The sequence below is a fragment of the Oncorhynchus mykiss genome, chromosome 3 (genome assembly GCF_057628025.1).
Source record: "Oncorhynchus mykiss isolate SJ-2025 chromosome 3, ASM5762802v1, whole genome shotgun sequence".
Classification (NCBI taxonomy): domain Eukaryota; kingdom Metazoa; phylum Chordata; class Actinopteri; order Salmoniformes; family Salmonidae; genus Oncorhynchus; species Oncorhynchus mykiss.
Window position 1 is genome coordinate 26,216,263 of NC_143024.1, and position 12,596 is coordinate 26,228,858.

Consider the following 12,596-nt stretch of genomic DNA (forward strand, 5'->3'; position numbering starts at 1 on the left):
GCCCAGTATTTTTGTTAACGGTTGAGTCACTATCACAATATTTGCCCTCAGATTCCTGTCAGTTTAAACTGGCAGGAAGCAGGAAGATGGAGCTCTTTGTTTGAGGAGGAGAAAGAAAGAAAGACAGAGAAAGAAAGAAAGAAGGAGACAGAGAGAGGGGAAAGAGGGGACCTGAAGCCCAGGGGATTTATGGAAGTTTTCTTCCTTCACGCACTCAACCCTCTGGTCTCTGTAATGTCTGCGCAGCCCAGCCAGGCCATCGCTTGTTTCCTTGAGTGCATTCATTTCCCCCTGGTTGGGTTGAGTTGGGTGGAGACATGACATCCTGAGAGATAGAGCGTCATTAATTAGACAGTCGGGCTTTGACTAACCACTCCATAAAGGGCACATAGCCCCAAAGACGGGAAACACTCATCTCAGCTCATCATCCTCTGCCCCAATGCATGCCCTTGACCCCCTGTCTTAGTGTGTGTGTGTGTGTGTGTGTGTGTACTATGAGCAACACATAGTTTAGGGCGTTGCTTTGATAAGCTCTTCATGAGTCACTTATGGACGTGCACACACAACAACTCTCCAAAATAGCACACAATGGCCACATGATATTAACGTCGTTCTGCTCAAGCGGAGCCACTGAAAATCGGGCCGCATCTCAAGAACGGATCGAGCGGGGAATAAAAATAGATAAATAAGTAGAAAATATATAGATAGACAAATAAATAGCTTCTCACGGGATTCATAACCGAATGGGTTTTTCCCCCTCAGTCCCATCCCAGCTGCCAGAAACACCCCCCAACATGACAATCTTTATAAGAAGGTTGAGGAACACGGCTAGTGAAGATAACATAGGCCCAGATATTGCTGCAACATGGGAGATACATTTCAATTTGCTGTTGGTTTCTGTGCCTCGGCAGGAGATAGGAAATTCTTGTCTTGGAGGGCAGGAATTGATTGGAAAATAAAAACGAAAGCTTGGTCTAGTATGTTGGAGCTCTCTCTATGCGCTCTGGGTTTCTTAGGTTGGAGGTCTTGCCAAATTGTGATACATATCTCTAGAAAGATGTGATACCCCCCCCCCCCCCAAAAAAATGTACTACAATTTCTTTCACTAAAATAGCTGGCTGGCTTGCTACTGTTTGAACACAGGCTGTGCTACTGCTCTACTCTCTCCCTCTGGGCTCTGTTTTAATGATTTGTAAAGAATTAACCCAGGGTTCCCTCTCGCTGTACCATTGTTTGGAGGAGGAGAATGCAGAGAGTACACAGCCTCTGCTCTCTCCCTACTGTGTTCTAATCAGTGGGTGATAATAGAGCCCAGTAATCTGCTGGCAGTGGATGGGAGTGGGAATGTTGTAGGACTGGTAGGGGCCCTGGGCTGAGAGGCTGAGGGGCCGGACGGCATGTGTGTGTGGATGGACCAGTTATTTGGAGGAAGCTGACACAGCCCCTCCATTGTCCCTGTCTTTATGTGTCACTTCCTGCAAGGATCTTCCTCTGCCCCGGAGGGAAACAGAGGTGAGGACGTGCAAAGACAGAGACAAGGAGAGAAGTAAGGGAAGGAGAGAGCAGTGAGAGTTAGAGAAACAGAGTTAGAGAGAGAGAGAGCAGAGAGAGAGAGAGAGGGAATGAAAAGAGGGGGAGAAAATAGAGCGAAGAGAGAGGAAGCGAGAGAGAGAGAGACAAAGACAGGGATGGAAGTGGCCAAGTGCCCCAGCTGGTAGTACAGCTCCAGCATATCTTGCCTGGCTGCCCACACAACACAAGGCCTTCCCTGTTGTGTTGAGCCGTGCCATCAACCACATCCAGTGAAGTAGCTAACAGCTGATAACAAGGCCCCTGGACACAATGCCAAGTTCTTTATCTCTGTTTCTCCGCATGGCAAAGCTGATTAGAGAGACAGAGCTTGTTTTATGAAGCCCCATTGTTTATATTATCCCACCAATTTCTGCCTCTGTACACAGCAAAGTTGTTGAGGGGATGGGGGTTGGGGGGATTGTGGGCCAAAGATGAGTGAGGAAGACCCCAGGGGTCATTGTGCTGTTTGTCAAGGAGGCGAGGTCCGAGGAAGAAGACAATGCCAGTGTGCATGAACATGTCTTGGGGCTGGAAGACAGTAACCCATTGTTATAGCTTCTCCCCGCTGCACCCTTGTAAGACTGTATTTCTACGTATGTCTATATCACTGTCTGTCTGTCTGTCTGTCTGTATGTATGTCTGTTGGTTTGCCTGTTAGTACCTTCGGATGAGTCAGTTCTGAGTTACTGGGGGAAAGTGAAAGTGCAGATAAAGGAGGGCTCTCTATAAAAGGTTAAGATGTGGTCGGGAATGGATATGAATTGTTGGTTTTCTGAGTGTACTGGTCTGGGGGGAATAACTCTTGCAGAGTGACTCACGAGTAAGTGTCTACAATTTCACTCAAAACAAAACAAATCTTAAGAGCTCTCATGCCATAAACAAAAACCACTTTTAAAGTTTGATTTGTGCCCCCTCCCCTGAATCCTATTCCTTTCCATAGTCTATGAGGTCTGTCTGGAAATCAAATCTCCACCCGTTTGAGCCATGGGTCCATTGCAGAGAGCACTCCTAGTGTGGGAATGAAAGTAGGCCAAACTCATCCATATCTTTGCCATGGGTGTGTCTCCTAAATAATGCAACAGACTTCTACACAAGACGGATTCTGCTGCGTCAGCGCTATTGTGACTGTGCACCCCTGGTCTGACACTCATCCTCAACTTGGCTTCTCTTCTCCCACTCTGCCTTCCAACTTATTCTCTCTCATTTTACTCTCCCCCCCCCCCACACATGATGCTCCATGGTATTCCCTAGTGTTTTCCCGCCGCGTGTCAACTTGATCATCACACTGGTAGTTACACTTCTGAGTCATGTCTCTCTCCTCCTCCTCCTCCCCCCTCTCCCTACAACCCCTTACACCCCCACTCCTCTGTCCCCCCACTCACTCTGCCCAAGCCTGACTCCTCCTCCTCCCTCTCCCTACAACCCCTTACACTCCTCTGTCCCCCGCTGACTCCGCCCAAGCCTGACTCCTCCTCCTCCCTCTCCCTACAACCCCTTACACTCCTCTGTCCCCCGCTGACTCCGCCCAAGCCTGACTCCTCCACAAGAATTCAAAGCAGCGAAGGCTCATGAAATATGCACAGTCCCCCTAAAACAGACCTCCCTAGCCACCCTGCTACCGAATCGCCCAGAAATATTTCTGCCACACAGCTCAGATCCAGGACAAATCTCTGCTAATGGGAAAGGGGGAGGGGGGGGGGGGGGTCAAGGAGGCAAAGATATATGTTCCTCTTATGGTGCCTGTCTAGGCCTCATTCTGTATTTACAGTATATCCATGGTGGAAGGCTGTGTTTGTTTGTGTGTAGATGAGTTCTACTAGACTTACTAATGCCCCACAAAACATTCCCCTCACTGGGCAAGTTCAGAGGAGGATGGTGATGGTAATGCATTTTCAGGGTGCTTCACTGGGTTTAGACACAAGTGGCGACAGCCAGGACTTGAGGAAAAAGCAGCGAGGGAAACGTGTGATCTCAGCTCCCAGCCTTTGAACTTGGCCCTATGAGACTCAGCAAACCAAAGCTAAAGGTTCCAAAAAAGAGCTCATTGAAGATTACTCAGAATACTGATCCAGGGTGGAATCCAATTCCAGTGGGAAGCCAGGGGACATTCTGAGAAAGCAAATGACGGATAGATGCTGCCGTTGCTCCTGCTGCAGAGGAGGGCCACAGAGAGGACATACATATGGATGGGTGAACAAGCATTGAACAACCAAGTTTTCTGGGACTGTGTGTGTGTGTGTGTGTGTGTGTGTGTGTGTGTGTGTGTGTGTGTGTGTGTGTGTGTGTGTGTGTGTGTGTGTGTGTGTGTGTGTGTGTGTGTGTGTGTGTGTGTGTGTGTGTGTGTGTGTGTGTGCGTGTGTGTGTGTCTGTCTGTGTTGCAGCCTGTGAACCATGCTGGCTGCTGCCCCTCCCCATCCAGCTGCTGTCTGTCTGTCAAGGAATTGTTCTGCTGCTGGTGTCATCTTACACCCGGTCCCCTCTAACCCTCCCCTCTCTCTGATGATCTGATGAGAAAAACATGCGTGACAGACACAAGGTAAATCTATGACTACTCTACCATGACAAATGGAACATTACAGTTTGTTTGCCATTTGTGGTGTTTGTTAGTCAGGAATGGATCCACGAGGACCCTGGAACTCTGCTGTTGTTTGTTTGTGCTCCTCACAGTCAATAGTTAGGGGAATACTGTATTTCCCGATCCTCGTTGACAATTCTTTAGGAGGGAAAAGTCTGTTTGTGCTTGTGTTCCAGTTCCAGCAGGCGTTCCATCTCCATCTCCTCTCTCTTCTCCTCCCAGAGGAGAGTGGGTGTCAGTGTGACAACGTTGTGTATTCTGATTCAACATTTAAATTTAATTACTGCCTCCCCATGTGTCTGTACTCGGCTCTCGTTTATCAAAGACAGTGGGAAGAAAACACAGCTTAACTGCCAATAAACATTTTGTTTTTAATTCATTTACTGAAGCGTTGACCGAAAGCACTTTACTTTACTCCTGGATGCTCAATGTTAATTGGAAGAAGTAAGATCCTCTGAATCCGAGGGGTCGGGGGATTTGAAGCCTTTATCTAGAGCCGAATCAAAGCCGGCGTTAATAATACACCAAAACCAAGGAAATGTTTGTTTAAAGGCGTGGAAACTGGAAACAACAACACACATGCATAAAAATAGAGCAACGAGGGGTTGGGTATGAAAATATACAGTTGAAGTCAAAAGTTTACATACACCTTAGCCAAATACATTTAAACTCAGTTTTTCACAATTCCTGACATTTAATCCTAGTAAAAATTCCCTGTCTTAGGTCAATTAGGATCACCACTTTATTTTAAGATTGTGAAATGTCAGAATAATATTAGAGAGAATTATTTATTTCAGCTTTTATTTCTTTCATCACATACCAGTGGGTCAGAAGTTTACATACACTCAATTAGTATTTGGTAGCATTGCCTTTAAATTGTTTAACTTGGATCAAATGTTGTTTCGGGTAGCCTTCCACAAGCTTCCCACAATAAGTTGGGTGAATTTTGGCCCATTCCTCCTGACAGAGCTGGTGTAACTGTGTTAGGTTTGTATGCCTCCTTGCTCGCACACACTTTTTCAGTTCTGCCCACACATTTTCTATAGGATTGAGGTCAGGGCTTTGTGATGGCCACTCCAATACCTTGAATTTGTCGTCCTTAAGCCATTTTGCCACAACTTTGGGAATATTCTTGGGGTCATTGTCCATTTGTAAGACCCATTTGCGACCAATTTTTTACTTCCTGACTGATGTCTTGAGATGTTGCTTCCTCATAATGGGGTGGCAGGGTAGCCTAGTGGTTAGAGACTTCAAATCCCCGAGCTGACAAGGTACAAATCTGTCATTCTGCCCCTGAACAGGCAGTTCCTAGGCTGTCATTGAAAATAAGAATTTGTTCTTAACTGACTTGCCTAGTAAAATAATGCCATCTATTTTGTGAAGTGCACCAGTCACTCCTGCAGCAAAGCACCCCCACAACATGATGCTGCCACCCCCGTGCTTCATGGTTGGGATGTTGTTCTTCTGTTTGGAAGCCTCTCCCTTTTTCCTCCAAACATAATGATGGTCATTATGGCCAAACAGTTCTATTTTTGTTTCATCAGACCAGAGGACATTTCTCCAAAAAGTATGATCTTTGTCCCCGTGTGCAGTTGCAGACCGTAGTCTGGCTTTTTTATGGCAGTTTTGGAGCAGTGGCTTCTTCCTTGCTGAGCGGCCTTTCAGGTTATGTTGATATAGGACTTGTTTTACTGTGGATATAGATACTTTTGTACCTGTTTCCTCCAGCATCTTCACATGGTCCTTTCTGTTGACGGCTGTGTGGTCCCATGGTGTTTATACTTGCGTACTATTGTTTGTACAGATGAACGTGGTACCTTCAGGTGTTTGGGAATTGCTCCCAAGGATGAACCAGACTTGTGGAGGTCTACTATTATTTTCTGAGGTCTTGGCTGATTTCTTTTGATTTTCCCATGATGTCAAGGTAAGAGGCACTGAGTTTAAAGGTAGGCCTTGAAATAAATCCACAGGCACACCTCCAATTGACTCACATGATGTCAATAAGCCTATCAGAAGCTTCTAAAGCCATGACATAATTTTCTGGAATTTTCCAAGCTGTTTAAAATGCACAGTCAACTTAGCGTATGTAAACTTCTGACCCACTGGAATTGTGATACAGTGGAATTGTGATACAATTATAAGTGAAATAATCTGTCTGTAAACAATAGTTAGAAAAATTACTTGTGTCATGCACAAAGTAGATGTCCTAACCGACTTGCCAAAACTATAGTTTGTTAACAAGAAATTTGTGGAGTGGTTGAAAAACGAGTTTTAATGACTCCAACCTAAGTGTATGTAAACTTCCGACTTTAAATGTACATTTTCTATGACAGTGGTCTCACTCAATCAAAGGGGCCATTGTTGTTTACTATCCATACAGAATGATGTATGTTTTGGCTGGTGCAATCACATTTCCTCTCTGCGGGATTAATAAAGGATTATGTATTCTTACAGAATAACGCAATAGCCGATATTGCCTGCTGTGCTGTAACTATGGAAAAAGTACCCTAGAGGTTTTATTTGCTCTATATGGGTTTTACTTATATTATATTCAGGCATGTTGATATTGCATAACCATTCAAAGTCCACATAAACTGATTTTCTAGCACATAATAACACTAGTAACCGGAAGGTTGCAAGTTCAAACCCCCGAGCTGACAAGGTACAAATCTGTCATTATGCCCTTGAACAGGCAGTTAACCCACTGTTCCTAGGCCGTCATTGAAAATAAGAATTTGTTCTTAACTGACTTGTCTAGTTAAATAAAATAAAATAAATTTTTAAAAAACACATGCACACACAGCCAAAATGAGTAGCCTATCAAAAGACAGACCCATTGTTTAGAACAGTTGAATGTGAAACCTCCTTTCCTAAGAGGCACACTAATTGGACATTGAAGAGACGTATAAGTACAGCGACAGTTATAGTAAACTATCATTGGCAAAGGCCACTGCACAAACGATAGACACGACAATGTTGACTCCCATCAGACGATTGCCCCTAGTGGCTGAAGTCCTCACGAAAAAATAACACAAACGAGCGGTTGGACAGATAAAAGAAAAATCATTGCACCATGCCCGGGGTCTGTTGGCTGCCTTTAATAGACATTTTCTTTATTTCTAGATCGTTTCATTATTGACCTTTTTTGTGTAGCCCAGTGGTGGTGCAACCTTTTCCACCTAGCTGCGTTTGGCTATGGAATTATTAATTGGAGACTTGTGTTTAAAAACCGTCTCAAATCCAACCCCATGGCTGTTTATGCACTTACAACAAGACATAGCCTAGCTGTCCCCCCTCGTAAACCTATTTGGTCTGGACTTTCGGCTGAGTGAGGTCTGATTCAACTTTATAGGCTACATTGTTACTTGTTACTTTCGATATAGATTAATAATACAATAGTGTTGTCTGATAAACTACAAATACAGGTTGCATAATAAGCTAGTATACATTTTAATATAAATGACACACGCCTTTTGATAAACTTATGTAAAGGTCGGCTAAAAAAGAGATGGGGAGCTTGTTTCGGCGGTCTTACAACATAACGTGGTTTCCTCACACGCTTCAATCCCCATGAAATTCCACTTTGTGTTTCAAATATAAAGCCCATTCAAAAATAAATGAAATATGGGTGAGATAGGGGGTGTGTGGGGCGAGAAAGGGAGTGTGTCGGGGTGGAGAGGTCGAGTCCTAGCTGGTGCATTTTAAGGTCTGCTTGGCTGCATTAGGGGAATGTTCACAGGTTATCTCTACTAGGCTATACATGTTGCTCGTTTCAGCAGAAAAGAGCACTGTGTTTCCCCCCACATCTCATTAGAAATTTTGATCGGTGATACCTGCGGCCAACCTCATAGGCTACTATCCTTCGCCTGGTAGATTAGTGCGAATATCTAGAGGCGGCTAGAAAGACTTCCTCTCTGTCCTTCTCTCTTTTATCTCTCTGCTTTATCTCTTAATTTATATTTCTCTTGCTATCTGTCTCGTGCTCTCTCTCTTTCACTCACTCTCACACACAAAAACCATTTGCTTCAACAGCGACTTCTGATGTCACCGCATACCTCAATGGCAACAATCCCGTATTACACGAGTTTTGATCTGTTAGCATCGTCTATAGCCTTATGTCTGCATATCAAAGAAACCCGTGCACTAACATGATGGACTGTTTCCAAACGATCAGCAAAAAAAACACCCCGCCTAGCCTACACCAGATAAATAGCCCGATGCGTAAAGCAACAAAAACCGCATCACCTCGCCACTGTGCGCTTTGGTAAGGGTCGGCGTTAGTGCCATTCAACCAGTACCCCGGGTCAGCTCTTTCAGTAGCGGAACTTTGTCTCAACATCTCAAGACAAACTATAGTTCCTCGGAGCAAAAGCAGAGCCGCAATATGATATCCTCTCTCATCCCCGTCAGCACAGCGCATCGACTAGGCTACAGTTTGACGCAGCGCGCCCTGAACGGAACACGGAGCGAGCATCTCATGAGTTTATAGCAATAGCGCAGAAAAACAACCAGCAAAAAAAATGTGACAAGAACGGTTTTCTTACCTGTTCCCATAAGGCAAATGACGAGGTATAACGGCAACATTTTATATTGTCTTCTGTCTCCGGTTCGGCTGTTTCCCCCGAAAGTGTAGGACGGGAATCTATTGTTCCGTCAATGCGACTGGGGTGAGGGCTGCCGCTTGCTGGTTATTCTCCACCGCCGTGCAAAGCAATATCACTGCTTGGGTATATCAAACGTACCGGGCGATGTCCCTGTCTCTGAAATCGTATGCTTCTCAAAGCACTGGTATTGTCCGAAAACTTTGCAAACAGTCATTTAGGAATTATTTTTCCATAGTTAGGAACTTTTTCAGTATGACAGCATATATGTATCCTCGGTTCGATCAATGTATTCCTCTTCCCTCTCAAGTTGGTGCAACTGACTGTTTTTGAATGAAGTACATCTCACCGTCTGTTTGTCCACAGTAGTATCCAGAAGGCTATTCTCTCTTTTTCCGGTCGGTACTGATGCTGAGCTGCGCCCCGTCCTGCTTCTCGCGCAGTTCTGTCTAAACACAATGAAGTTGCTGCTCTCGCACCCCTCCGCTCGAGTCTCCCTCTCTCACTTGCTCAGCTCTTTCCCTGTATCTTCAGCAGCTCATACATACACACTCACACTCTATCTCGTTCTCCTCTATTTCTCGTAGCAGTCTGCAAGGGGATATAATCCACACTGACAATCATCTGTTTAGGATCCTCTGAATTTAGGCATATCAAAATCTCAGAAGGGGGGCTGCTGTGAGCTGGAGCTGAGAACTCCCCTTTCCCATTGACAAGAACACAAACTAGTGACGAGGGGTACACTGGCCGACGCCCCCGGGGACCCGCTATTGGTTGACAGGGGACAGAGCAACCGTGGGATTAACATCCATATGCAAAAAAGGGTTGATTCTCTAATATGGAGGAGCTATACAGATGTAGGGTCTTCATTTGAGCCAGTTTCCTACAGCAGGAAATAAAATCCTGCAGAAACAGGGAATGTGAATTATTATGTGGATTATAATTAATTCACATTTTTGTAGCGGTTGATATGGTAACACCCCATTGTTTTACATGTCAGCAATCAAGTGTTTAAGATGTATAACTTTCAAAATACAGAGATACCTGTACAGATAATTATGCATTATACCTGCTGTATTTTGAAAGTTATATATCTTGAAAACTTGATCGCTGACATGCAAAACATTAAGGGACTATTTCAACAATGGACTAATGAAACAAATACCAAAAGATAGTTTTGGGGTGGAGTTTTCCTTTAAGGGAAATGTCTATTTTCTGACAGAAAAAAAGCTACATTTGCTAAGATTTAGATATGTGCATACTGGGTGTCCTTCAGCAAACACATTTTGAAGGGAAAAAACTGGGCAGAATATTTTTGTTGTTGTTATTCAATAACAGCAGAAACTTTAGAAAGGGGGCGCTTTCCCCCACTATCGGGGAAGACATCCATTTTAGACATCCATTTTGGTCTGAACGACGTGGTCCTTCGCCACGCAGAGATGTTGTAGCACCACCATGTGTGTTCTCTGACACGCTCCTCGACTTCTATTACCTGCTCCTGCTGATTCCATGGTCGGGTGTGGAATTCTGTTAGGTATGCGTAACTGGCTGTAAGGGAGTCAGGCGCAGGAGAGCAGAAGTTGGGTAGCCAAAGGAGCATTTTATTTCGGCGAACAAAACACACGGCACTAAGAACACTAAACACAATATAGGTTGACATAACCCAGCGCAAACCAGTCTAGTGTGCACATACACGAAACAACAAACAATTCCACACACAGACATGGGGGGAACAGAGGGTTATATACATGTCTAATACTGAGGGAATTGAAACCAGGTGTGTAGGGAAACAAGACAAGACAAATGGAAAAATGAAAGGTGGATCGGCGATGGCTAGAAAGCCAGTGACGTCGACCGCCGAATGCCGCCCGAACAAGGAGAGGAATTGACTTTGACGGAAGTCGTGACAGTACCCCCCCCCCCCCACACACACACACACTTGACGCGCGGCTCCAGCAGCGCACTGGAACCGGCCTCGGAGATGACCCCGAGGGCGAGGTACAGGGCGGTCCGGACGGAAACGGTGGAACGGTCCAACGCGTCCTCCACCAGAACCCAGCATCTCTCCTCCGGACCATACCCCTCCCACTCCACGAGGTACTGAAGGCCCCTCGCCCGACGCCTCAAATCCAGTATGGAGCGAACGGCGTATGCTGGGGCCCCCTTGATGTCCAGAGGGGGCGGAGGAACCTCCCGCACCTCAGACTCCTGGAGCGGACCAGCCACCAACGGCCTGAAGAGAGACACATGGAACGAGGGGTTAATACGGTAATCGGGGGGGAGCTGTAACCTGTAACACACCTCGATCAGTCTCCTCAGGACTTTGAATGGCCCCACAAACCGCAGACCCAGCTTCCGGCAGAGCAGGCGGAGGTGCAGGTTTCGGGTCGAGAACCAGACCCGGTCCCCCTGTGACGGTCTGCGCTGGCTTTCTGGCGCAGCACGGCACGCTGAAGGTGAACATGGGCGGCGTCCCATGTCTCCTCCACGCGCCGGAACCAGTCATCCACTGCAAGAGCCTCGGTCTGACTCTGATGCCAAGGAGCCAGAACCGGCTGGTACCCCGGTACGCACTGGAAGGGGGAGAGGTTAGTGGAGGAGTGGTGAAGCGAGTTCTGGGCCATCTCTGCCCAGGGCACGAACGCTGCCCACTCCCCTGGCAGGTCCTGGCAATAAGACCACAGAAACCTACACACATCCTGGTTAACTCGATCGACAGGTGCGACCATGGCTGAGGTGGAACGGGTAAGGGGTGTAACTTACCTCAGAGCAGGTGCCTAGGAGCCTTACACGGCGCGCACACCGAGCAAGAGGAAACATAAACCCTCACGTCCTTAGCCAAAGTGGGCAACCAGTACTTCCCACTCAGAGAGCGCACCAGTCCGACAGATGCCTGGATGACCAGAGGAAGGTGACGTGTGGGCCCAATAGATCACGGTCAGCAGACGGAACGTACAGACGCCCAGCGGGACACTGGAGGGGAGCGGGCTCTGCACGTAACGCCTGCTTAATGTCCGCGTCCAGCTCCCATACTACCGGTGCCACCAGTTAGGAGGCCGGGAGTATTGGGGTGGGGATCCATGGGCCGCTCCTCTGTGTCATACAGCCGGGACAGTGCGTCTGCCTTCACATTCTGGGAACCTGGTTTGTACGAAAGGGTGAAAACAAAACAAGTGAAAAACATGGCCCACCTTGCCTGGCGAGGGTTCAGTCTCCTCGCTGCCCGGATGTACTCCAGATTGCAGTGGTCAGTCCAGATGAGAAAATAATGTTTAGCCCCCTCAAACCAATGTCTCCATGCCTTCAGAGCCTTGACGACAGCCAACAGCTCCCGGTCCTCCATGTCATAGTTTCGCTCTGCCGGGCTGAGCTTCCTCGAGAAGAAGGCACAGGGGCGGAGCTTCGGTGACGTACCCGAGCGCTGAGAGAGCACGGCGTCCACCTCCACTACGAACGCCAAAGAGGGATCCGGATGGGCCAGCACGGGAGACGAGGTAAACAGAGCCCTCAGGTGACCAAAAGCCTTGTCCACTGCAAACGTACCGGTCCCACCTTCAGCAGTGAGGTAATGGGAGCAGCTACCTGACCTAAACCCCGGATAAACCTCCAGAGTAATTGGCAAACCCTAGAACCCGCTGCACGTCCTTTACCGTGGTGGGAGTCGGCCAATTATGCAAGGCTGAAATGCGGTCACTCTCCATCTCCACCCCCGAGGTGGAATTACAGTACCCTAGGAAGGAGACGGACTGTTGGAATAAGTACAGGTCATGCTCCAACAGTTGGCCAACCACCCTGCGCACCAGGGACACATGCTCGGCGCGTGTTGTTACGGTGCGTGAATGAGGACC

The 12,596-nt window shown here is 47.0% G+C and overlaps 1 protein-coding gene across 16 annotated transcripts in view; it reads right to left on the minus strand.

The window, feature by feature from the left end:
• The window catches only part of LOC110510856 (kin of IRRE-like protein 1), a 52,302-nt gene extending 42,834 nt beyond the window's left edge, over window positions 1-9,468 (minus strand). For 14 of the 16 annotated variants that reach the window (XM_090226504.1, XM_090226491.1, XM_090226488.1 and 11 more), the window contains exon 1: window positions 8,692-9,459. In XM_090226504.1, coding sequence (XP_090082630.1) covers window positions 8,692-8,731 — 40 coding nt within the window. In that variant the 5' untranslated portion in view covers window positions 8,732-9,459. Of the gene's footprint in view, window positions 1-8,691 lie in introns of all 16 variants that reach the window. The other 2 variants (XM_021592094.3, XM_090226509.1) reach the window with 2 other exon arrangements.
• Window positions 9,469-12,596: the final 3,128 nt, after the last annotated feature.